The 27,931-nt window shown below is 43.6% G+C and overlaps 1 protein-coding gene across 1 annotated transcript in view; it reads right to left on the bottom strand.

Moving 5' to 3' along the window:
* Positions 1-27,931, bottom strand: part of BEND4 (BEN domain containing 4) — a 143,712-nt gene that overhangs the window by 58,613 nt on the left and 57,168 nt on the right. Inside the window, exons 2-3 of the mRNA XM_066573141.1 lie at positions 22,194-22,760; positions 16,758-16,849 (exon numbers count right to left, since the gene is read on the bottom strand). Of these exons, the coding sequence (XP_066429238.1) occupies positions 16,758-16,849; positions 22,194-22,760 (659 nt within the window). The remainder of the gene's footprint in view (positions 1-16,757; positions 16,850-22,193; positions 22,761-27,931) is intronic.

Here is a 27,931-nt window from a genome sequence, read left to right as displayed (position 1 = left end):
CGTTGTGCATTAGAAATCTGACTGTTTTCAGAGTCTTGCGCAAGACTATCGGAGAGGGTGTGCACAGGACTCTGAAAAGAGTCCGATTTTTTGGCTATGGCTCTTTACCTGCTGATTTGCATTGGTGTATTCAAACCTGCATTTTTACGTGAAAATCTTATGCACGTATTATGGATTAAAATTACCCATAAAACGCCGCAAATCCGCAGTTGTATGTGTATTTACTGCAGTTTTATGCAGGTTGCCAGGAGATGGTGCATAAAAAAAAATAGTGAAATCAATTGGGTCTTCTTGGTGTTTTTTTTTAAGCGTGTGAAAAACATAGTGTATATATGGATACAACACGCATGTAAAAAAAATGCATATGCACCAAAAACGCACTACACACATACACATGCAGTGAAAATTGTGCAATTTGAACACTGAAATTGCCTATGCCCGTGTGAATGTGCCCTTACATAGGCCATGCAATGCTTCCTGGGAAAAAGGTATGCAAATAGGGTGCGTTAACCGAGCCAACCAGTACCCTTTCTTGGCACTGACAAGGGGCAAACACCCCGAAACAGACTGGATGCAGATGTTGTTTTCCCTTCTGGAGAGGACTCTGATTTGGCTTATAGCTTATATCTTATACTTTTCTATGAGGAGTAGCAAAGGAACAAGACAGTACAAAGTTGGAAGAAAAGATGCTTCAGAATGAATTCATGCCTAATACAAGTATTTACTCCAAAGGAGATGTCAGGAGTGCCGACATGTCCTCTAAGCAGGGGCGTAACTATAGTGGTGCAGAGGGTCCGGGAGTCCAAGGAGGCCCATAAGGTCTCTTCTCCATATGAAGACGCCAGTACTCTAAATGAAGCATTAATGTTAGGGGCCCTCTTACAGGTCCTGCAATGGTGCCCAGCAGCTAGTTATGTCTCTGCCTCCAAGGCCTCAATCACACAAGCGCTTTTTCGCAGCTATTGGAGCTGCGTTTAAAAACCGCGACCATGTGAAGCAGTGGATTCCAATGTCTTCATTCACATGAGCGATTTCTGGTCGCATAAAAAGATTGCGCCATCAAAACGAAAACCGTCAATTTTTTTTCGTTGCCGATTTTTCTCTTGGCATGAAAAGATAGGTCTTGATGTATCTTTTGCCGAAAAGCACTAGAAGCTCGCATAGACTCCTATGGGAGCTGGAAAAAAAGGGAGGGGCAGGGAGTTTACCTGAATCCGGTGCTCGGAAAAAAAGACAGCTGCCGCTATTGAAGATATTAGAAGTCATTCTAAGGATTTCTGCCAACTGATGGAATTCCACGTTGCAGCGTATTTTTCCTGTGATATGAACATGTGAATGGACGAGAAAATGCTAATTAACCCTTGCCAATCCACTGTCTGATCTCTGAAGACAATATGATTTAAGGCTGTACAGCTCCGATGTTGGAAGACGTCCGTCGGGGTTCTCTTACTGTATATTGCCAGCTGTCGGAGCCTATCCAACGTGTCACCTCATGCAGTACTGGCTTTAGCCCGCATATAGCGCTGTTGTATAATGGTGGAAAAAGAGTAAGCCCCCTAGGAAAACGAGGATACAAATTGGATTGGAAAGGGTTAAGCTCAAGACTCAATTGCAGCTCTTCTTTACTGATGCTTTTTTCAGCATCAAAACGCATGTTTGTGTGAATGAGCCCTAAGTGTTATGTATTCTGCCAGTGACTGCATCTAATTGCATAGTCTGCAGAGTGCTAATACTCTGTACATGGCCTTTCTAAGGGTGGCTTTACGCAGGTCAATGATCGTCTGATTAGTCACTTGAAATAGTCATTAAAGTGTACACAGGACTAGTGTTTGTGTGATTTTACTCTAAACAATTATTATCCACTTGTTCAATTTTGCAATCACTGAACAGTGTTGGAAGTATTTACATGGGCGGAAATATGTCAATCAGTTAGGGGGCGTGAGGTTCTTTGGCAGGCATGCATTTGACATTTTTTGGGACCCATCACCAACACTTGCTCATTGGATGCCGAGTCCACTGCACGCACATAGATACAAGTGAACACTCACTGCTGTGGTCCCTCCCTAGTTTGACTGTATAGTCGGTGCTGTGGCATATTTAGTTGTATTGGCGTGTGATTAAAAAAGCTAAGTACCTGTGACTAATCATTCTGTGCGGGGCTTATTCACTTCTATAAAATACTGTGTTGTATACGTTGCTCTATCCATCAGCATTAAACATCTTTCCTACCGTCCATGTACGGACAGAACAGGCTCTTAGGTTCCTGATCTGGGAGTACCCCCATTGGCTATTAGACAGGGTCTGTCACACCAAAGTTGGTTAAGGTAGTATTTCTATCCCCGTATCTCTCTTACCATTATTTGCCCTATTTTCTGTTCTCCACGTTTTGGTTTCTTTTGGTTCCTTTTTAGTGGCATTTTCAGCTTTGGGAAAAGCCGGAAGTCACATGGATCTGTCGGGAGAGTAGGGAGCCTGACGAAGCATAGGTGTGGGGGACTAGATCAGGAGGTTTGGTATGCTACTTTGAAGAGGTTTGTCTTTTTAAGGCGCGTCTGAAGTTCTGTGCATCCGGATGTTTCGGGGTAGAGCGTTCAAGAGGATCGGTGCTGCTCTAGAGAAGTCCTGGAGGCGAGCATACGAAGTTCATATTAGAGGGGTGTTTAGTCTGAGTGTGCTAGCAAATTGGCTGGGTAATGTATAGACAAGAGAGAAGTGATGTACTGTATCGCAGCATTGAGGGTGAGGAGTTTGAATTGAGTTCTGTAGTGTATGGGCATCCAGTGCAGGGGCATCTGAGAAGCGGCTGGATAGGAAGATGAGTCTAGCTACAATATACTACAGATACACACAAGATGACCGGCATGTAGCTACCACCTATAAGTGTGAAAAGTTGGCATAAATTAATCTAAAGTAACAGCAAAACAGAAGACATAAAAGTCAAATAACAGCGCAAGCGGAATGAGTGATTCATATCTACAGACACAAGATGTCAGCTAGAATGTAAGACAAAGATCAGCTTGCTCAGCTTTCTTTCCGATAAGGGGAGGATATCAATGATAAATAAATGGTATAAAATAAATCTTGCTTTTCTGATTAGGATGTAAAATACACCATAAAGAGAAGCTTTAGTTTTGCAGTAAAAGCTGAAGATGATGCGCAGATGATATTGAATGGGACTCGGTGGGGAGGTTTATGATTGTGCTGCAAGTCAGCGAAGACTTTGGAAACAAATGTGTTCTTACATGGTTTATAAGCCATAGATGGAGATAGTGGAGAAGGCCATTACTGCTGAGTCCACACAAGGTTTTAGTGCAGTAACAGACCCAACCAAGGCAAATCCTTAATTTATATTCTGAATTATTATAGAGATTCATGAAATTATTCCCCAAAATGTCTCGAATTATGTGAAGCAGATAGGTTCCCGAGGAGCTCTGAAGACAGGGAGAAGGTAACATGAAAAATATTCATGGCCTGTCAGATGATACGATACCTACACATAAGTACGAACGTTAATAGGAATACATTTCAGCTGCATATCAGATAACGTGAGTGAATGTTTTTTGCAGACAAAGGGTCTCATTGGTTCAGGGCACCAGTGAAGGCACCTCGTCCAATATGATGTTCTGGCATCAATACATGTGGCCTTATTTCATTTAGCTTTCGCACCCATCCTAATGTGCTATTTTATATACACACAGACGAGTCATATTATTATGACCACCTCCTACTTTCGATATCGGCAGCACAGAGCCCATGAAGGAAGTGACGTGCGGTGGGCTGGCTTGGTGGTATATAAGGTGTGCGATAAGTTGTCCGCTCACATGTCACTCACGCTTGTAATGGGTAAAAGGGGTGAAGTTGCAAAGAGGGGTGATTATTGGCTTTTGGGCCATGGGTGGCATCATTCTCAAGCAGTGCAGGAGACAAACATCAGAGAACAAACTCCCTGCAACCACTGCTGGACGAACACAAGCTGGTGGCAGCATTATGTTCTGGGGAGTTTTTTTGTGACACTCTCTGGGTCGCTCATCCATGTGGAAGGCACTCTGAACTAATCTGGTTATGAATCCATCCTTGTAGATCAGGTACATCCATAGATGCTGTTTGACTTCCCTGGGGCAGATGGGATCTTCCAGCAAGACAATGCGAAATGTCACACGACTAGGAATGTCCGTAGTGGTTTGAAGAGCATGACCAAGATCTCCAAGTACTTCCCTGGCCCCTAATTCCCTAGACATGAATCCAATTGAGCATCTGTAGACCTCCTCGATCAAGATGTTCACTCTATGGATCCAGCAACTGTGGGATGCAGTCAGCATGGCTCCGGATACCTGAGACAACCGACCAGCTCCTTATTGAGTCTCTCCCAGCCCATTTGGCTGTTGTTGGTACGGCCCATGATGGTTACTCTGGATATCTGGCTATTAGCTGGTGGTCATAATAATGTGACTCGGCTATGTGTGTGTATAATATACAGATGAGTTAAGGCCTATTTATTTGTAACGATTATCGCTCAAACTATTAGAGCAATAATTGTTCAGTGCGAATGCAAAAAAAATTGCTCCCTTGCCGTTCGTGGTTGTTTAAGGTGACCTTTCAGTCAGCTTAAAAAACCTTGTTGGCTCGCTGGCTTCTAGCCCTGTGTAAATGCTCCCCACTTCACATAGGAGGGGAGACGCTGAGCAAGAAGCAGATGAGAATCCCGCGAGCGGCCGGCAAGTCCTTCTGTGTAAATGCTCTGCACAAGCGCTAACGACCTTAGTGGTGACATCAGCACCCGGGCAGTCGTTTAAAATACTGTCGGCGGGTGTAAAAGGGCCTTTACTCTTCTGCTTTACTCTTAAAGGGATATGATAACATGCCGTGCTATCAGGGTGGTTTATTTACAATTTGAATTACTTCATGATGGGTTTTATTGAGTTAAGATAAGAGAATAATAGCTTTTTAATGGGTTACGGTAACTGTCATGGTGTGCCACCCACGCTCCTCCAGCTCACCTGTCATTGGTCACCTTCTTCCTCCATGAACTGCTCACCATGCTTTGTCCACTGCTGCCTCTCTGCCCGTAGCACTTATGCATGCTCCCGCCCTCTTTCTTAAAGGGCCAGTGCATGCTCCAATCCTGTCCTTGCACCTCATATATAACACATCTAGGATGGAGGCTTAAACAATTGGTCTCCTACTATTTTGACAAAGCCACAACTCCGGTGTTCCTGGTTTTGACTTCAGTGTTTCCTGACCTTGGCTAGGTATCTTGTACATTGCTTTTGTCTGCCACCTGCCTTGACCTATAGCCCGGATCTCATTTACGCACCTGTGCTGCTAGCCCTGACTCGGGCCTGTATCTTCACTACGCACGTATAACAGCATGGGGACTCCACAGGTAAACCGGTATCCCACTTAAGGGTTAAGCATGAAAATTGGGGTTTTCTAAGTGCTGTCACCCCAGTTAGCCTACAGCCAAACCACGGATCCACAGCAAGTCAGATCCACCTCCATCTGCCTGACAATAACTTTTTGTGCTGTGCTATTACAAACAAGGTGATATTTGTCCCATCTGTACATATACATACTTCATGGTCGCCGTACTAGAGACACCGGCACTTTCATTATCGGAGCTTCCCTGTATGAAAATTATTCCCCGTGACCGCAGAGTGCAGCATAGAATCAAGTGAGCAAGGTTTACGTGGATCCTTTTCAGTGCGATTCCACATTATAATAGGAAAACCCAGCGATCTGAGTAATTTCCAGCGAGGCGCAGTCATCGGCGCTAGACTAGCCGGGGCCGGGATTTTAAAAACTGACGATCTTGATACCATTTTCTCATGGAATGTTGTTAAGAGTTTACCAAGAATGCCGTGGCTGAGGAAAACATCCAGTGAAAGCGAATCCAGCGTATGTAAATATCTTGTTAAAAGGGGTCAGATGAGGATGTCAAGAATCGTTCTGATGAAGCAAATTGCAACCAAATACAACACTGGTTCTCCAACTAATATGTCTAAATGCACAACTCGACGCTCATTGCCATGGATGAGCTGTAACATTGACCACCAATGCCAGTGCCATTGCTGTCTTAGGGTACCTGCACACAGGCGGAATTTCTGCCGCAGTATTTTAAGCACATTGTCTGCCCCTGACTGCAGCCAAAATACTTCTATGGCCGCCTGCACACGAAGGCTCCGGATTACGCCAGCGGATTTTCACGCGCGGGAGACCTGTGTATGGCCACCTGCACATGAGCGGAAATTCCGCGGCGGGATTTCCACCGCTGGAAGCCTGCATAGGATTGCATTAACAAATCTCGCACGGCAAACAAACCGCGGCATGTTTTATTGCTCTGCGGGGCTCGCAGACGGCCGGGTCGGAACCGGCAGCGGGAATTCTCGCGGCGGGACCCGACCTGAGCGCCTGCAGAGAGCAGCGCGTACTCACCCGCGCCCCACAGCCCCGACTCTTTCATGTGCCGGCGCATGCGCAGACCGGAGCCGGCGATGGGTGAGTGACGCACAGAAATAGAGCATGCCGCGGTTTGTTGGCCGTGCGAGATTTTGCGCGGCCAAACCGCGGGCGTCTGCATAGGATTGCGTTTGTCAACGCAATCCCATGCAGGCTTCCAGCGGCGGAAATACCGCCGCGGAATTTCCGCCTGTCTGCAGGCAGCCTTAGGTACCATACGCAGGTCTCCCGCGCTTGAAAATCTGCTGGCGTAATCCGGAACGCTCGTGTGCAGGCAGCCCTAGGCCACTCTCACACAGACGGTTTTTACAGCGCTTTAGCTGACTTTTTAAAAACACCCGCTAAAAATGCTGTACTGAGCCTCCACTGATTTCAATGGGTCTTCCCAGACGAGCATTAGAAATGCTACGCTGTCTGTTCTATTTTAGTGCGTTGCAGCACTTTTTAACACACCTCATCACCCAATGATGGGGTACATTCAAAACATTGCTGAACGCGTTTTGGAACACCACTGGAAAATGCTGAAAAATGTGGCATTTTTACAAACGCCTGTCTGAGACTGGCCTAAGAAAGAGCACAAAAACTGGATCACTGAGCTGCGGAAAAACATCTCCTAGTCAGATGGATCCAGACTTCTGTTGCACAGTGCTGATGGGAGGTGGGAATTTGGCACAAGCAGCATGAACTGATGACCCCTTCCTGTCAGCTGGTCAGAACATGTCAGCCCCTCCATCTAATTTATAACAAGAAGCTTCCTGTCCGTAGGGGCCTATATTCCTGCAGACCGATTTCCAGACCTACTGGAATCTATATGATGATGAATTGCTGCAGTTCTGATGGCCGAAGTTAGTTCAACATGCTACCAGGTGAGTGCCTTTAATAATATGACCATTCAGTGAACGTCATCTATATTAAATGTCATTTCCGGAGACATTTTCTGCATACAGTATATTACTGTTATATATAATATATAGAAATATAACACAATCTAAGTCAGTAAATGCAGCTTGGTTGAGTTCATGTCACTTGCAAGAGCTTGTCAATAGTTCTAGGGTGACTTAAAGCCGGAATCTACAATTTATTCTAGATAACTGCCAACAAAGACTCTCACTTTGATGACTTTGTAAAGCTGTTCTGAGCCCAGCAGCACTATTTATATGACAAAGGGAAAAATACACAGCAAATCACTGTTTAATAGAAAATTAGATATAGAAAGCAGGAACTCAATCTCTCCCCATATCCTTCTCTGCTGACAGACCTGCCTACATCTACACCGCATATCGATTAGACATACGTCTAAAATATAGGTTTGAGCTCTATAGCATCATTGATCGGCAGAATCTTTCCAACAAACCACAAGATTAATTGCACTGAAATTGATCAGACAATCCATGTCCGAGTCAGTAAGGACGGATGAAAGGTGGAGCTGATACTGAACAGAGCTGGGGACTGGTGTGATTGTCACAGAACACAGGATCAATCCATCCATCAAGAGCTCTTTTGAGGGATTTTCCTTCTACTTCTGTACTAATATTAAAGAGTATTTTTTCAGCTTTGTGTAAGTAAATGTTAATGATTGTATAGCGAGAGGTTTTACAATGGGAAACGTGATATGGAAAAAGACCTGGGGGTACTAGTTAACTGTAGACTTAACTGGAGCAATCAATGCCAGTCAGCTACTGCAAAGGCAAAAAAAAGTCTTGGGGTGCATTAAAAGAGGTATAAGGGCGAGGGACAAGAATGGAATACTGTGTACAGTTCTGGTCACCGGTGCTCAGGAAGGATGTTGCAGTGCTTGAGGGGGTTCAAAGAAGGGCAACTAAATTAATAAACGGAATGACAGGACTGGAATACCCAGAGAGGCTATCCAAATTGAGATTATTTACTCTAGAAAAAAGACGGCTAAGGGGCGATCAAATAACTATGTATAAATACACGAGGGGACAATACAAGGATCTCTCCCGTGATATGTTTATACCCAGGACTGTGACGGTAACAAGAGGACATCCGCTATGTCTAGAGGAAAGCAGGTTTCATGACCAACACAGAAAGGGGTTCTTTACTGTAAGAGCAGTGAGACTGTGGAACTCTCTGCCTGAGGACGTGGTGATCGCAAAATCCATAGAGGAGTTTAAGAGGGGACTAGATGTCTTTCTAGAGTGCTATGATATTATAGGATATAGATTAGGTTGTTGATCCAGGTTTTGGAGTCAGGTAGGAACTTTCAAATGTTGATCCGGGGATTATTCTGACTGCCATCATGGAGTTGAGAAGCAATGGGCTAAATTGTCTTCTGCCTTATTGGGGTTTTATTGCCTTCTTCTGGATCACAAGGGGGGGGGGGGGGGAAGCAGGTTGAACTGGATAGACATTTGTCTTTTTTCAGCCTAACATACTATGTAACTTTCTTATCCTTAGCCATTTAGTTTGTCGACATTTTTGAAGATCTCTACTATCAATAAATGGGAATCTTCAATTTTACACCAAGATGAAAGTCAGTGCAGACATACTGTACTATTCCTTACAATCAAGGCCTTCTTTAAACGACCATATTTGCGCAAGCATTCCCGTATGTAAAAAAGTCGCATGTATAACGCGACCAACCGATTCATTTGATTTCAATGGGATCGTTCAGACAAACGTGTTTTTTCTGCGCAAAATAGGACCTGCTCTATCTTTCACGGACGTATTTTTTATACAGGTCGTGAAAAGATAAGTCTTGCCTCATTTTTCGCCGTGTTACGCAACAAGCTGCCGTAGACCTCTATGGTATCTGGAAAAAAGGAAGGGAGTTACCCTGTGCACAATGCTGGGAAAAGAAGACAGCTCGCCCTCACTAGGCATCTCATTGCCCTTCCGAGCATTTCTTCTGATTGTTGCTTGCCATCACTTCAGAGTGTTCTTTCTACAAACGCACTGCAGCGCCCGGTGTGAACGGTTTTAAAAATGCCAATTACGATTGGGAGTCGATCACGTCAAAAATTCATTCATGCGAATATACATTGCGTACGGATGAAAGTATATACGCTCATCTGAATAAGCCCAAAAGGTTGGATTTACAAGGGACAAGTATCATTCAAAAAGTTGCTGGAAATAGTCGCTACAGCAAGTCAGCAAGTTGTTGGTGTACGAATGACTGTTGTTCGCGTGCTTTTAGAGCGATTGTTGTTCATGTTCGCGGTCGCTGAAGTGCACATCTCCCTGCAAAGTAATTAGCTAGTCGTTGAAAGACAAATGATTGCCTGTTAGCACCAGATGATAATTAATCACCAGCGACTATTTTTTTGTGAGTTGAAATGAAGCGACTAGCAACTAGTGAACAAATTATCACTTGTCACCCTGTGATGGCTGTTTTCACGGAACAACTGTCACTTAAATCCGCTCAATTAAGCAATTATTCGGATGATAGCAGTCCCATGTAAAGCCACACTCAGGGCTTAGGCACATGGTTTTCTTTTAGCCCCGTTATGAGGCCCTGATAATCGCAGCCACATAACGGGACAAAACAAAACCACTGATTTCAATGATTTCGTTTTCACTATCGGGATTCTTGCCCATTAATTGTACGGGCGAGAAAGATAGGACTTGCCCCATCTTTCCTACACGTTGTCCCCTTAAGGACCCTTTCTCCAATGACCAATGCCTGAGCAATAAGGTCCAAACTGATGCATGTCATCTGATATATTGTACTGGTGATGTATCTTCCAGAAGATCACCTAGGCTCTCAGCAGTTAGACATTTTAGGTCTGTATAGAGTTTTAACCTGTATAAGTAATAATGTTCCCATTCACTGACAGTAAGCAGAGAACTTGATTTTTTTTTTTAAAGTTACACACAGTATTTTTTCACCATACTATTAGCATTACAGTATACACACTAGTAATTAATAGGAAATTATATAGTACTAGTGTTTCTGGTGGCGCAATGCGCCACACAGCTCTGCTACATGCACGTCACACACACAGCTCTGCTACATGCACGTCACACACAGCTCTGCTACATGAACGTCACACACAGCTCTGCTACATGCACGTCACACACACAGCTCTGCTACATGAACGTCACACACACAGCTCTGCTACATGGACGTCACACACACAGCTCTGCTACATGCACGTCGCACACACAGCTCTGCTACATGAACGTTGAACACACACAGCTCTGCTACATGCACGTCGCACACACAGCTCTGCTACATGCATGTCACACACACAGCTCTGCTACATGTACATCACACAAACACAGCTCTGCTACATACATTCTTCATACAACAGGGATCAAAAGCAGCACAGCAGAGTCCTGCACACACTGATCACCCCCTGGTCATGTGACCCCAGACTCCTCCCACACAGGTGACTGATCACATGATGGTGATATCATCACAGATCCTGTAAGCACATAACTGCTGTAGGGGTTCATTAGTATTCCATCCTCTACTACGGCCTTAGTTACTATGGAATGCTAATGAACACCTAATCATAGCACACAACAGCTGTGTGCTTACAGAACCTTATATGACATCACCGTCATGTGATCGGGAGCACAGCACGTAACTCACTCACTCGGGATGTAGGACCTTTGATGACGTCCGTAACCATCATGTGATCAGGGGCGAAGCATGTAACGTACGCACGCACAGACAGGTGATCATTAGTAGTTTTACTAGTAATTATTAAGAAATTATAGTACCAGTGTGTCTGGTGGCGATACACAGCTGTGCTACATGCGCATCACACACACAGCACTGCTTACATACACTGTTCATTTCATACAACAGGGATCAGAAGCAGCACAGCACTGGAGATGGACCAGTGATGATGTCACCATCATGCTCCGCCCCTGATCACATGGTGGTGATGCTCATCCTGAGTGAATGACTTACATGCTTCACCCCTGATCGCATGACAGTGATGTCATCAAAGGCCCTGTATACTTGTGCAGATTACGGGCAGACTACAAACCCCCTGCGGCTTCAGTTGCTATGGAATACTAGCAAACACCTAGCCGGACAGCAACTGTGTGCGTACAGGACCTGTGATAATGTCACCGTCATGTGATGAGAGGCGGAGCATGTAACTCCTCCACTAGGGATGAAGGACCTTTGATAACGTCACTGTCATGTGATCAGGGGTGGAGCATGTAAGTCACTCACAAACCCACTCACTCACGCACGAACGGACAGGTCATTGTTAGTAGTTTGATTAAAGCTAGACTACACTGTAATATGGAATCACAGGAATTGCTGCCACCATACTAAGTGGTTTTGCATGGCTACTTCAGACTGCAGAATTTCAGCTCACATTCCACAACTCAAATTTCGCTGCAATTCCATTGTGTATGAACTCACCCTGAGGCAGGCTTCACATGGGCGAGAAAATCGCGCGAGATGTGTGTTGTGAGACGCACAAATCGCACACGAATACAAACCCCATTCTTTTGAACTGGGTCATACACACGAGAAATGTTTTGCCACCTCACAACACACTGCGGGAAATAAATCGTGGCACATCCTATCTTTGAGCGTGCCCTCGCAACGCATCTCCCTAAATGCACGTGATGCTATACGCGTTTTTCCCATTTAAAGCAATCGGAGAAATGCTGCGATCCTCCGCCACAATTGACAGCCGCAGGGGAGGATCGCTACTACCCTGAAGTGATACAAAGCAGTTTTGAGACAATAATGCTTCGCATTCATGGGGAAATCGTGATTTCAAGGCCCAATATTGCGCTTGCCCGTGTGAAGTTAACCTAATGGCTTATTACCACTGCCATAGGGGCAACTACACTCAGCGGCACGGAGCATAGTTGCGCCTGAATGGAGGTAATTTCTTCCCCTTCACCAGCTTTTCAAACTCCGTGCCAGGGCGCAGGAGTTTGAAAATTACAGCGAAAAGATAGGGCATGTCCTATCTTTTCTCACCCGTACAATTAACGGGCGAGAATCCCAATAGTGAAAATGAAACCACTGAAATCAGTGGTTGCGTTTTCACCATCTCTTTTCCCGTAATTTGTATGGCCAGGAAAAGTGGTGGTGAAAATGAAAGCACTGAAATACCATATAGATCAGTAGTTTTGTTTTGTCCTGTTATACGGCTGTGATTATCACATCCGTATAAGGGAACAGAACCGCGCTAATCTGAACCCGCCCTAAAAGTTGCCCAAACTTGCAGATTTCAACACGATCGGATGATTTTATGTGCACGAGGGCCACACAACCCTCCACCAACTGCAGATGTCAGGGGAAAGAAGGATCAAGCATGTTGGATTGCAACATGCCTAATCCTGTGTAATCCACAGGAGATAAGCCGATGGAAGACAAGTCTGTAGGTGGCTTATACCTTTGTCCCAACTATAAACCCATGTACCCTCCATTCAGCTGAATGTGCATGAGAACTCGGCCGACAGCTATCTAAGATGCATGGGCAGCTTGGGCGATCTACCGTAAGGCCATACAATGTTTTACGACTGGCAGTGTAAGGCCTCATGTCCACGGGGAAAATCAGGCCCGCCGCGAATTCTTCATGCAGAATCCCGAAGCTGGTCCCTCCTTTCCCGCGGACATGAGGCCTAAAAAGTAAGCATTACTTTCCTGTCTGGATGCTGCGGACCTGCCCTCCATCGTGGCCAGCTCTTCTTTCTTCGGCTCGGCGGATGTGCTCGGCACGCCGGCAGTGTGCCGTGCACTCCATTTTTTTTTAACTTCTGCTCTCCCGCACTCCCGTGCCGGAGAGTAGGAATTCAGCTGCGGGTGTGCCGCAGATCCGAACGGCTTCCATAGGCTTCAAAAGAAGCCTGCGGGAGCCGTCCCCGCGGGAGACACGCACTAAAATGGAGCATGCTGCGGGTGTTTTCCTGCACATGCAATCCGCGCCTCAAGGGAAAATGACTTCTGCAGGTATTTAATTACCTGCGGGTGTCCAATGCATCCCTATGGGGCGCAGATCACGCGTGCGGGACACCCGCTGCGGATCTGTCCCCGTGGACATGAGGCCTAAGGGCTTGTTCACATGAGTGTATTTGCGCAGTGTATTATGCAGTGAATACAACCCACTGATTTAAATGGGTTTGTTCACATGTATGTATTTTTTCACACGATGTTCCCCGTAAAAAAAAAAAAAAAAAACGTAGCTTATCCTATTTTGGTGCATATTACGCACCAAAGTAGACCATTGAAGTGAATGGGCCAACAGACATACGCAGTGAATATGCAGAAAACCGCACCAAATCAATAGACCCTTCTATGTTTTGGGGTTTTTTTGCGCAAATCAATACTCAGCATATTTATAAGCACAAAAACCTGCAGCAACAGACGAAATACGCAGGCAATTGCGATTTTTGGTCAAATAAATACAAAGCGCATTAACGCAACCAAAACCCGCATATGCCCGTGTGAACCAGTCCTAAAGGTACCTCCACACACGGCAAACATGCTGCGGGCATCTAACAAAGGAAAACTGCAGCAATTACGCTGGAAATCTGTGGTGGCCAAATCTACACCTAAATGGTGCAGATGGCCTGTTTTTAATTGCAGATCTGCTGTAGGATTTAACCTGTTATATCCTGCTGCAGGATATAATAATATACCGTTGATGGCCCGGCTACCTGTGCAAATGGACAAGCTGTCATTCTAAGGACGGATGCACCATAACAGCAAACAACAAATCTGACAGTAAGTGAAACAAAAAGGCAATACTCCATTGGTGAAAGGAGAGCAAAAATTGGATCACAGATCAAGGCAAAAACACTGCCTGCTCAGGTGAATCCAAATTTCTGTTGGGAGGGTCAGAATATGACACAAGCAGCATGGATTGATGACCCCTTCCTGTTAGACATCAATAGTTTAGGCTATTGGATGTGAAGCAATAGTGTGGGGAATGTATTCTGAAGGTCCAAAAGAGCTCCAACGCGCTATTTGATGGGTATCTCCTGTAAAGTGGTGATTCAGTGTATTTCAGGTAGTATACAGCTGCATTAACATAGTAAATATACAATGCAGTTTTTATTGTGGAGTAATTCTGGTTAATATTAAGCATATATCTCCATTTTGTTTCTAAAGAACTGAAGTATCTAATTCAACAGTTACTTAGGACGAATCTTTACTCATCACAATGCATCTGCACTCCTATGGGACTTGAGAAAAAGTGTGGGTAGCCATAAAAGCTATGCAAAAGATAAGATGTAATCTTCAATTAACATATCAAGACACCTTCCATCAAAGTGATCTGAGAGTTGGATACTTTGCAGGAGGCTACGGTGCCCTCTACCTTCAATAGACTCCCCAAGACTTCTGGGAATGGTGGAGATAACATGCTTATATGAAGGCACATCCTTGCTGAGAACAAATAATGTCATTATCATATTTTAAGTACAATCTAAAGGAGCAGAAATTGAAGATAAGTAGAGTAAAGCCCGTCAATAATTATAAGTAGGTCAACGTTAGAGAGGAATGATCAGGATTTCTAACCTTCCGCGCAAGACTTGGTGGAAAGGAGCTTTTAAGCTTAACACATCGGTAAGACTAGGTTCACACATCCAAGTTGCAGTGTGGTGCATTTTCTGCCTGTATTACTTGTAATTTGCAATTAAACAAGTAATTTGCCACTAAACATGATAATTTATACAGACATTAATTCAGAAATCAATACCTAAAGTTGGCCAACTGCGTAAAAGAATTGTCTGCCAATACAGTTTTAACTTAAAGTTTAAAATGCCAATGCCCCATCAACACGGACATTCGGCTCAGCCGAGCGTGTAAAGTCAACCGAACAAGGGGAATTATCTTGTGCCACTTATTTATGAAGAAACACAGAAACAACTGAGAACAACTGAGAAAGGCAAGGGGTCTACCTAACTGCTCCAACCTACCAACCATCAGCCAAAATCAACATCATCTACTGACAAATTTTTAATGCCTATTGCTGGGCCCCTAAACGTTTAGTTTGCACAAAGCCTGTGTACTGGATACCATTTGTTAAAAAGTGTATGTAGTCCCAAGAGAAAGAGATCTTGATCGTTCACTTGGGTTGCTTCCTTTGGATCATCAGTATAGAGTAGTGTCTTGACCCTCTCCATCCTTCGAATTAATAAATGCTCCTTCTACCTTCTCACCTGTTGGTTGCCATGATCCAAAGGAAGCAAGCCAGTAGAATACCTAGGCACCCAAACACGTGCAACCAGAAGCTATCTCGCACTACACCCACATACACATACACAGTTGATTTGGCCGAGCATGTATGCGTTATGAAAGAAATTAGGGAGAAAGCTACTGCAAGGATGGTTTATCTATCCAAGAACAAAAGGATTGGTCAGTTAAGATCAAAGTCTGGAGGCCACCATAGATGATTGCCTGGACCTGCAGAAATAGGCAGGTTCAGCTAATCTACATCTAAAATGTTTATGTACTGCCTCATATCACCACTTCTTGGATCCTAGGGTCAAGAAGATTTTGTGTAGTGTGAGAATGCTTCTAACCTAGATGAAAAGCTCAATTCTCTGTTACACTTTCTGGAAACTAAGCAAACTTACTGATTTGGCTTTGGGTATTACTGAGGGCTACTATAAATGGTCCCCTGGTTTTCATCCTTCAAAGGCTGTAGTAACCTTTGAGCGTGAAAAAGCAGACACACATCTTACTAAGTCCTTGCAGAAAAAAGGATGCATTTATCAGCTTTCTGCATTGAGTTTTCCTTCTTGTGCATGTAGAAAGCCTCATATTTGGTTTGCAGGCTCTCCTACATTCAACTTTCCAGCTCTGTGGAGTTCCCAGCACTGATCAGATTGTCTCTCTTATGAATATACACAAGCTCACCCACCCCTCACCCCTTCTCCTTCAGAGGCTGTGTAGTATAACCACGCCCACTAAATGCTACACAGCTCTTCCTCAATCTGAATGGCTGCTGGTTCATTCCCCTCACCATTGATAAGAGCAGAAAACTCACCAGGAGTGAATTACAGCCCTCTGTAATAGTAGCTTTCTCTGCTCTGCTCTCCTCCATCACCCCCAGCACAGTCCTACAACCCTCTGCAATAACTCAGTAGAAAGGCAGTTAATGCACATTCATAAGAGAGGGAGCAGGCTAGGGTGGGAGCTGTCAGTTTACTCTGACTGATAGAATTTAGTAAGAAGTTTTCAGCCCTCCAGTCTGCAGTGCATTGCCAAATAATACAAGCATAGAAATCAAACAACTGGAATTTTTTAATTAAAACTAATTACAAAAAGTCTTCAATTCCAAAAACATAGCCTTTCATGATATCATATCAATAACAATTTTCATTATATAGAAGATTTTTAGGTACATTACCTCTGAAGGTTGCTCTATGGGTTGTGGTATAAGCAACTGATTGTGATGTTGAAGAACACTCTTCAAATAGTCTAACACTGTCTGGCAGGGCACTGTAAAAGACAAAGAAGTCACAAGCATACCAGCTAAAGTCATAAGCTACTATCTAAACCAATAAACATGATAAAACATGAAATTTGAAGATATAATATCACTTTTCTTCAGAAACATTGCAGAGTCTGGTGGACTGATAAGTAGTTAATAAAACAAACTTTTCCTTATTCCTTAAAAGTAAAGGAGACAAACTTAAAACAAATTAAAATTCCCGTTAAAAGTCCGCATTTCATTTTTATTCTCCTTTTCTAATGAAATGCAAATGAGGTCATTATAACCTTAATTAGATTCATTCCAGATGGTTAATGTTTTGAGATTGGGCATGAAGTTAAAGTCATTCTTAAATCTGACCTCAGTGACATATTTCCATGGTTTCACGACAAGTGGAAGTTTCTTCTAAGGCCGCCATGAGATTTGGAAACAATGTCAATAATTCACAAAATGCAAGCGTATGAAAGTCAAAAAAGTACTAAACTTTCTTACAAAGATATTGTTATATTATTTCATATCTTCCATGAATACTTTAACACTATAAACATCCCTCTGCATGACAATAAAACAATGGGTTTCCAATTAAAGTAGAGGAGTCACAAAGGGACAAGTTAATGAAGTATGTTCCCCATGACTAGCGTTCTAGCCCCCGCTGTTGATATTGGCCATCATCCAGATGCTTGGACGTTTGTATAAATGACTCTCATCTTATATCAGTCTTGGTAGGTGTACATAATTTGTTCCAGTGTGCCTTGAATGAGCCACAGAGGGACGTATATAATTTCATGATCATTGATCACTGGTCTTGGGAATTGTTTTCTCTCTTCAAACATCTTTTATCTACTTTTTCCTTTCTTTTTTAAAGACAACCACCACCAATGGCCACCATTGTTCTTGGAGCAATGATGGTCATTGGTTCGGCAGATCTGGCTGCATGATGGAGGTCTAATGGATCCTGTTGTAATCACTGGGGTCCGTTGGGCAGAGTTTGTGCTCGTCTTGTGTCAGCTTGTTATGGAGGAGCTAACGATGGAAGTACAAGTGTGAACAGAGCCAAATACTGTAGAAGTGCTTAGAAGCTTTGGTTAAAACATGTGAGAGCTGGTAAAAGGGTAAACTGGTACCTATCCAGTCATTACTAACATTTATTAGCATTTGATATAGTCTAGGTTCACCTATCTGTATGTTTTTGGAGTGTGAGAGGGAATTAGCTGAGCTGTGGCATTGATTGGTCAATTCATAAATCCCACCTCCACAATGAGATGGCTGTGATTGGTTCTTCAGCCGCTGCTCAGTCAATCAATGCAACGCTGGATGAACCAATCACAAGCATCGTATTGGTTCATCCAGCACTGCATGGGTTGGCTGAGCAGTGCTCGGGAACCAATCAGAGCCATCGCTTCCTGAAGGCAGAATTTATGAATCCCGCAACCAGGAAGTAATCTGCAGGACACATAGCGGAGCTCCGGAGAGCGGCGAGAAGATCTGGACCAGCCTGCTAGGTAAGTATTCTTTTTTTTTTTTGATGGAATACAGCTCAGGCTTAATCTTCTCGTGATAAAATCGCACAAGTGTATCACAGCAGCAGCGATGTGCAATTCTTCGCAAGAAAACGCATCGCTGATGCTACAAAATTGCGGGGACGCAGCTGCAAAATCGCTGCGCCTTTGTAGTAGCTGCTGCCTGTGTGAAAGAGGCCTAAAGGCATTAGAAGCCACTTAATTAGAGATGAGCGAGTTTACTCGCTAAGGCTAACTACTCGAGCGAGTAGTGCCTTAACCGAGTATCTCCCCGCTCGTCTCTAAAGATTCGGGGGCCGGCGGAGGGGCAGGGGAGAGCGGGGAGGAACAGAGGGGAGATCTCTCTCCCTCTCCCCCCCCCCGCTCCCCCTTGCTCACCGCCACAACTCAACTGTCACCCACGCTGGCAGCTGAATCTTTACAGACGAGCGGGAGTATACTCGGCCAAGGCACTACTCGCTCATCTCTACACTTAATGTTTATTAAAAAGAAATCGGATGGCTTGTCAACAGTATAAAGTTCATTTTTCGAATGGGAAACGGCAGCAAAAAGCCACTTCAATTAGGTCATGGGTACTTAGAAGAATGAACCAAAGGCCCTTTTCCACGGAAACATTATTTTCACATAAATAGTTCAAACGAGTGAAATGAGTCGTGGAAGCCATTTGACCCGCAGCCCTTCCGCAATCATCATTATGGAAAGGCCACAGGATTCACATCATCGCCTACTGACGGCGTAATCTGTACTGCGCATGTGCGTTGGCGCAATGGCCCATACATCCGCAGTACAAAATAAGAAAAGTCTGGGCAGGTACGTGGGGTCAGCCGCCGGGCACATGATCCGATACTGCTGCGTCATCCGACCCGGTTGTTTGCACACTCCTAAGAAAAGCCAAGCTGTACCTCCGTCTTTAGTTTTTGTTCTACATACTGATTACAGGGTTTGTATGGAAGAAGAGGGAACTTCTGGGACTTCCGTGCAGGAATCGCTCTCATGTGTGCTTATCAGAAGATTTGCACGCTCTCTATACAATAGATTAGAACCATTTATTATTGTTATCTTAAATTGAAAATAATAATAACCAAAACTTCACAATATCAGTGAAGATATGCGCTTCTGCAAGGCAGTCAAAATGGAAGGAGGTGAATTGCAATCACGCCTCTGATCAAAGATCATGAAAATGTAAGGGTATATTGTTATTTGCTGAAATTACAGACTTCTGCTGATGTGCCCTACTTTTCCCTGGTGACATGACAAATTTCTGCGCTTTATGCATGTGACGATCAATAGAGCATTGCAGTGCTATCATAGTTCAATATAAAATCTGGAATATTCCACTCATCAATTTCAGGAGCATTGGAGAGAAGCAACACAATGAAAATCCATAGGTAAGCGGAGAATGCCAGCACTCTAAATAACAGATCGGAGATATTATTTGTAGAATCAAATGACAACAGCCCAAAATACTAAGCTGCAGGATGACTGCATATGATCTCCATCAGTAAATAATGTACGGCTGCTGAAATAGATCCTCTTAACTAAATCTTTCCTTAGAATCTGGAGATAAAAAAGCAGAACTTTTACTTACAATTCGGAGATAAAAATTCTGAGTTAAAGGGAATTTGCCAGCTAGAACATGCTGTCCGAACTGCAGGCAGCCGGTTATGGATAAGGAGATGCTGAGCAGATTGATAGTTTTACGGGAAAAGATTCAGTATAAGCGTACAGGCGCACCGACGTTTTTTCCATCCGATTTTCGGACTGAAGATCAGACAGAAAAAGCAACCATTCAGTTTAACCCCTTTAGTGGCACGCCCGGAAAATCTCTGGGGCTTGCTGCACTGATCATGCAGTTAAACCCCGGAAGATTTCCGTGGACAGCTTTAGTGCTGAAATGCTGGCCAGGCCAGGGCTTGATGCACTGACATGGTAATGATAAACCTGCCACTGAAGGGGTTAATGGGTGTATTCAACACAGGCTTTTTTTCATCGTCTGAGTAAAAAAATTGCAGCATGTACTATTTTTCTCCGAATCTCAAACGAAAATAGCACATATCAATGTGGGGCGTCCCACGAATCGGACAGCACACAATCAAGAGGTCCACGTGCTGTCTGACCTGAGTTTTGCCCTAGAATCTTGGGCACAGCCTTTTAAATGTTACATATCCTAACTTGTATTAATTGTTATGTCTTCTCATTGTGGGCTTAGAGGTCCAGTGGGCGGTCCTATCAGTGATTGACAGCTATTTCTGCATGCACAGTCAAATACAGAGAGCTGTCACTCACTGATAGGACTGCCCACTGGACCTCTAAGCTCAGAATGAGCAGAGATTTAAATATATAGAAAATGTTGTGGGATCCTTTATTTTTTGCTAATTGAAGAGGTGATTTCCAAAGTGACTTAAACACAACAAACTATTTTCTACAAAACTGGATTGTCGGTGTTGTGATTTTGGACACTTTGGAATAAAGCAAATCTTTGCCGTGAATGTTTTGGAGATATTTGAGTGATTTGGGCTATAACATGTTGCTAATGATGTAGCAGGCATCATGAAAAGTACATGAAGACTCTTGCCCTATTTCTTGGAAATAAGTCACTTTGGAAATCACCTCTTCAATTCATAGTTGCCATAGTCTGCATGGAGTTTAGCTCATTCTGAAGTTCCCATAGACTTCAATGCAGAGGACCACATGCTAGCAAAGCCACCTCTCTTAAGAAATCTATGGAGACTGCAGTGCCGAAGAATCGATGAACAGGGGTTTGCTGGACCCCCAATTCTCCTGATAAGTGATGGTCCTAGAGGTGAATATGCTGTAAATACTTAATATAGGAGTACCCCTTTTTAAGGGGTTATCCCACCCAAATCATTTACCCCGTCCATAGGATAGGTGATAAATATATGATTGCTGGGGTTTCAACTGCCGGAACCCCCTTGTAGCACAGGAATGGCACAATCACCACTCTATTCACCTTTACAGGTCTGATGGATATAGTTAAGCTCTTTCCATAGACAGTGAATGATGAGGTGGTCATGCACACGTAGCGCTGCTCCATTCGACTGGGAAACTCGGGGGTACGCCATTCTCGTGATTCTTGGGAGTCCCAGTGGTCAGACCCAAGTAATCAGACATTTATCAGCTATCCTGTGAATAGCTGATAATTGATTTTGGTAGGATAACCCTATTAAGAGGGAATGCTACAGCCAATGTAGCTCCTGGTTCTTAAGGATGTACATGAAAATCAATGGACACCTACTATTTTTAATGGATGTCCTACAAAGCTTTGCGTTGAGCATTTGCACAATGGTCAGGAAATGTCAGATTACAATGGGTACCACATTGTGAAATGGTTTGGCCAAACTGGACAACACCTTCAATTGTTAATGTGCACTGGCTTATTCATTTCATATATAACAAGAACCTTCAGTGAAACATGGTCACCTTCAGTGATCATGGAATAACACAGGAGTAAGTACTCTTTTCTGAGGCAACATGTATATTTATTGTATGCTTGGTCATGGTTAGACATATAAATGTGTAGACTACTGCCACAAAATGGTAACATATGTATGGTAGAATGCAATAATAACAGAACTTTGGTGGCCAAAAGACATTCCTTTTCGAGTCAGGTTAGGCCATCATTTCTTTACGTCTCGGAGAACCCCTGTCATTTTTTTCTCTTTTATGAATGTACTATGGGAAACCTTTTCACCAGACTCTTAACATTATAACAGTGGAGGACATATAGACACCGCCTTGATATCGGGCAATCGTTCTAGTACCATGGTAGGTGATAATCATAAACACATACTAGAAAACATGTATAGATTACCTGGTATACTTTCTAATTTTCGCCTTAGCTCCTCATTTTCTTGCTGTAGACAGATGACTTCTTGTTCTAGCTCCTGACACCTTGGACAGTAACCTTCTTCTTCTTCGTCCTCCTCCTCTTCCGGAAGAGTTGAGGAAGATGGGTGGCCATGTGATTCAGAAGTTGCAGGAGATGCCCATCCACCCATCGTGTGCACTGGAGAAGACGAAAGAACATCCATGTCTGCCAAGTGACCATAATCACTTGAAGATGAGGTATTACGAGCAGGAAAGTTGCCAGCCAATAGGTAGTTTTGGAGTGAATCTGTAAAGACCCTCAAAAAGGCTGAGGTCTGTTGCTTTTTTTGAATGTACTGCATTTCTACATCTGGTTTGTCCGGCGATTGGCTGTGAAAGGCTTTACTAAACTGACATTGCTCTGACCTCTCACTGTAACCGTTATTTTCCTGTTTCACACATGACATCAGAGATTGGGTAGGCTTGGAGTCCATAAGTTTCCCCCCACAGTTCAACAGGCTCAGCACTCTGCTACACTGCTGGGCAAAGGCATCAAGAATCATTCGGCTCTCTGCAAAAACAGAACAAAAATAGTAACAAAAACGGTACAAAAGCATCAGGAAGAAAAAAAAAGACTGCATGGGCCCATTCCCTCATTAACTAACAGAATTACCGTTATTCAGTCTGACAAGAAGCACAAGCTTTCACTGCAATGTAAAGTTAATTGCTTATGTTCTTATTGATTTGCATAATTAACAATGACATGTATTAACAGCAAGAAAATCTAAAAAGTACCAAATCTTAACTGCTTTCTTCAGGAAACCTCAATTGACTTCTTTCAACTTAAAAAGTAGTATATTTATGACAAAGTAAACTCTCTGTTTAAAATTCAAAAGACCTGTAGTATAGCACTCCGCATGAGAAAGAAGAGGAATTGTCAAAAATAACATTTCAGCTATCAAGTGTCACAGCAAGTAAAACCCAAAAACCTGGCCCCGAAGACCCAGGTAGAGAATACACCGTGAGTCCTCCCCCAATTCCATGTAATTCTGTCACCTCCTGCTGACAGTAAGTTTCGTATTGACGTACTCTTTGTCTACAGTAAAATGTGGTCATGGACAATGCCATGCTCTTCCCGAACCACTTAAAGTACATATGTGTTAGATCTTGGTGGTGGTGTATATATGTGACATTGAAGGGGTCTTCCAAACTTAAAAAAAAAACTTGCCCCAATGTAGGAATTGGCCTAAGAAAATAAAATCGCCATTCCTCAATCCTCCACTGTTCCTATGGTACAGCACTATCGAGCTGGACCCCTCGACTTCAGTCCCACGTAAAGATTACCTCATGCCAATTGCTGGTCTTGAGGGTGAGCAGCACAAGACTAGAGGCAAAGTGGAAGACTAAGTAAAGGTTATTTTATGTTTTTATGTAATTCCCTACCCCAGGGCAAATTTTTTAAAGGTCGTAAAACCTCTGTGGGTATTCAGCACCAACCTCGCTCACAGTACATACCCTACTGTGTTTCCCCGATAATAAGCCCCACTCTGATTTTCGGGTTGAAATATAAGCCCTCTCCCATAAATACTCACCTAGCAGCCAGCGTTCGGGTCCCTCATGCTGGGCTGCGGTGCTGCTGCAGGCTTCCATGTCCTCCGGAACGCCGACAGAGCAGATGTTCCTGGTAGCGGGGCTTGAATACCCCGCTTCAGGCAAGCTATTTCTCTGATTGGTTAATTGAGCGCCGCGTCATCCAATGAAAGCTGGCGCTCGATTAGCCAATCACAGCCATTGAGAGCATCTGTTCGGCAGGAATCCCAAGCGGTGGCCCCCTGCCAATCAACTTTTGATGAGCTCTTCCAAGGATAAGTCATCAATAGTAAAAATCCTGGACAACTCCCTTAATTAGCAAAAAGAATGACTGAAGTTACCCTTTAAAAAAATATGGTTTACACTCTGTGGGGAAGATCTACTTAGACCAGTGTTTTAGACGCAAGTTCTAAGTAAACAGTGCGTTGAAGCAAAGAGCAGTAAACCTAAGAGGCGATGGCAGATGACCCGAAGATACACCAATCTGAAGTCTATGGCAGCTATGAGTTGGCTGGCATAAATTATAGTAAATCTCATGGGAGACCATATACCCTTCCGCTAAGCTATGATTCTTTTCTTGACACTTTTACATACTATTAAATTGGTATAAACAATTTGATAAATCTACTCCAATTGATATACAGCTCACCAACTGTATATCAATTGGGGTAGATTAGGGGCATCGTGTGGCACAGTGTGTTAAGGAAGCAGTATGCAGTCCTAAGCTCTCACTCATGACCTGAAAGGGGTTCTGACATTAAAAAAAAAAAATTTACTCACCTTGCCTGGCTAGGACCGATTGCCAGGCATGTCCCCTCCAGCCGGCATCTTCTTCTGTGGCTTGTAGAAGCAGAGCAGGAGCGGTCAAAATGACCGCTTCCTGTTCTGCTCCGTCCGTCAGCCACTTCCGAGGTGAACGGATGGGCCGCCCACAGCAAGCACGTCACAAGCAGTGCTTGCTGTGGGCGGCCCGTCCGTCCTGGCTGAACTCCGAGATTCTGCGCGTGCGCAGTGGAGACGCGGCCCGTCCTGACTCCTGTCAGAGGGCACCTCTCCACTGCGCATGCACGCGATCCCGGAGCAGCGCGGCTCGTGGAGGAAGAAGAGAAAGAGCAGCGCCTGCTGGGAGATGACCCCCCCGATGTCAACAACAACAGGAGACAAGGTAAGTATTATGTTTTTATGTTTTAGCAGCCATTAAACCGTGGGTTCCCTGTGTCCATTAGGCAGACCAGGGAACAATGGCTGGTAAAGCATAAAAAAATTATTCATGTCAGAACCCCTTGAAAGTCGGTCAGTAGAATGAGGTTGGTAAACTAAGTACCCAGCTTGCTGGGGGGTAATAAATAAATTACCTGAAAGCGCTCTCAATAAGTTGGCGCTATACAAATAACAAGTCCCTTCCTCCCTTTCCTTTACTCTCAGCGAGATCCATCCAGAAAACAGCTCATATATTTATCTCAAAGATGTCTTCGCATGTAATAGTATTTGTGTGTAAATCTGTCAGATGCAATGTAAAGAAGTAATTGCTTTCCGTTGCTTTGGAAATCACACACTTTACATATTCTGTATATTAACCCATGATTTTTTATTTCATGTACTTGTAAAGTAAAAATAAGCATAAAATGGAGTTTAGTGACATGGAGCAAGGACCATGTTTAATGCTGACAAAATCCACTCTTTTATGCTTCCTCTCCTTAATGAGGTTTGCTAATATTTGATTTATATCAGGTAGCAACTGCAGCGAGGTTGTATAAGCCGTAAACAGCAAATATTTTCCATAGCACAGCGCTCAACGCAACCCGTTATTTATTACCCTTATCTATTAATAACACAAGTCTTTTTCAAATATTTGACGTTCGAGATATAATACACAGCATTACCGGTATTTCGGCCTCAGGAATAGACTGATATCAGTATCATTGTAATGTTTATCTTGTAGTCTATTAAAGGGGTTGCCAGGTTAAAAATTAACTTTTTAAATGAACTCAAAATGATTCAAAACAATAGAACAAACGGTAGTTACCCTGCTCGGCCCCAGCGATTCAGTGCTGCAGCGCTGCCATTCTCCCGCTTTGTGTTGACAGTGGAAGTCATGTGACCGCTGCCTGCCAATCAGAAGCCATAGCGTCATCATTCCGAACTCATGGTGTTATGGCACTCAGGGTGAGAGCACCGATGACGGAAGAATGGGCGATGATGCTACGGAAGTGATGATGACTTGACTTCTGATGACAGCACTGACCAGGAGAATGCTGGGCTACACCGCTGGAAGGCCGGGACTGAGAAGGATAAGTTCTGTTTGATATATTGCTGTAAATCATTTGGATTTAATGTAAAAAAGTTAATTTTTAAACCGAGAGCCACTTTAAAGGGGCTGTATGAGGTACGAAAATATGGCTGCTTTTTTCAGAACGAATGCCGCTCTTTCCATGGGCTGTTTGTGGTATTGCAGTTTAATGAATAATGAAAAGTTGAAATGCAAGTAATGGATAAGAGTAAGTGTTTCAGCATTCAAAACCCTTTTAACATACGATCTATGTGCTCAGTGTGCAGTGGATATGAAACGTCTACCCCCCCCCCCATAAAAATTCCATGTTTTTGTTATGTTAAACATCCGACAAAAATGAATCATTTCAGATTTATTTCCACCCTCAATGTGGCCCGTTATCTGTACAATTCCATAGGAAAAACAAACTGACATAATTAAGGGTGGAAAAGTAAAAATAACAAAACTAAAACAATATGGTTGCATAAGTGTTGACACGCTCTTGTATTTGGGGTGTGGTTGTGTGCAGAATTAGCCAATCACATTTAAACTCCTGTTATATAGTAGTCAGCACTCCGCTGCCGTTATTTACAGGGATTCTGATTTGCCCCATATAAAGTTCGGCTCTTCTAGGAGGATTTTCCTGATATTTTCTTAGTTGCGTTGTTCAGAATAAGCTGTAAAGAGCTTACAGCACAGTGAGAGCAGTGAGACTATGGAACTCTCTGCCTGAGGACGTGGTGATGGCAAATTCGATAAAAGCATTAAGAGGGCCATTTTATAGTCTCCGATTACTTCAGAAGGGTTGGTGATCCAGGGATTATTCTGATTGCCAGACTTAGAGTTGGGAAGTCTGAGTCTCATAAATGAGGAAAATTGGCTTCTACTTCATTGGCTTTTATTTGCCTTCCTCTGGATCAACATGTTTTCGGCCTAAAACACTATGTGACATCAAAGTAATCTAATTGTTGAAATGTTTCAGTCAGCAGAAGGGTAGTAAAACATTTCCAAGGCATTACATATAGCATGGAACCGTGAAGATAGTCATCAAGAAGGGGATTAGATTTGGCACAACAGTGACATTACCAAGAAGTGGACTTCCCTCACAAATTATTGAAAAGATCAGAAGAAAATTGGTTGGGGAGGCTGTCAAGATGCCGACAGCAACATTATAGGAGCTGCAGGAGTTTATGGCAAGTACTGGTTGTGTAGTACATGTGACAACCATCTCTAATATTCCTCAAATGTCTGGGCTGTGGGGTCGGTGGGCTAGACGGAAGCCTTTTCTAACAAAGAAAAACATCCAAGCCCGACTATGTTTTACCCAAATCTACATCAAGTCTGCTGAAAGTATGTTGTAGAAGATGTTATGGTCTAATGAGGCCGAGGCCTGATTTTCCCAGTGGACATGAGGCCTAAAAGGTTTGTTTGGTGTAAAGCTAACACTGCGCACCACCAGAAGACCACAGACCCGCAGTGAAGATGGTGGAGGCAGCATTATGTGTGGGGCTGTTCTGCTGCTGGAACTGGGGCTTTAGTCAAGGTGGAGGGAATTATGAACAGTTCCAAATATCAGTCCATTTTGGCACAAAATCTTCAGGCCTTGGCTAAAAAGCTTAAGATGAAGAGGAAATTCAGTTTTCAGCACCACAACGACCCAAAGCATACTCACAAATCAACAAAAGAATGGCTTCGTCAGAAGAAGATCAATGTTTTGGAATGGCCCAGCCAGATCCCAGACCTGACTCCCATTAAAGATCTGTGGGTTATCCTGAAGAGGGCACTACACGCTAGATGCCCTCGCTATCTAACAGATTTGGAGCGCTTTTGCAAGGAAGAGTGGTCAAAGATTGCCAAATCAAGATGTGCCAATCATTGCGATT

This window comes from Eleutherodactylus coqui, chromosome 7 (genome assembly GCF_035609145.1).
Source record: "Eleutherodactylus coqui strain aEleCoq1 chromosome 7, aEleCoq1.hap1, whole genome shotgun sequence".
Taxonomy (NCBI): domain Eukaryota; kingdom Metazoa; phylum Chordata; class Amphibia; order Anura; family Eleutherodactylidae; genus Eleutherodactylus; species Eleutherodactylus coqui.
Note: the sequence above shows the minus strand (reverse complement) of the source record. Positions and strands in the feature narration are given on the sequence as shown.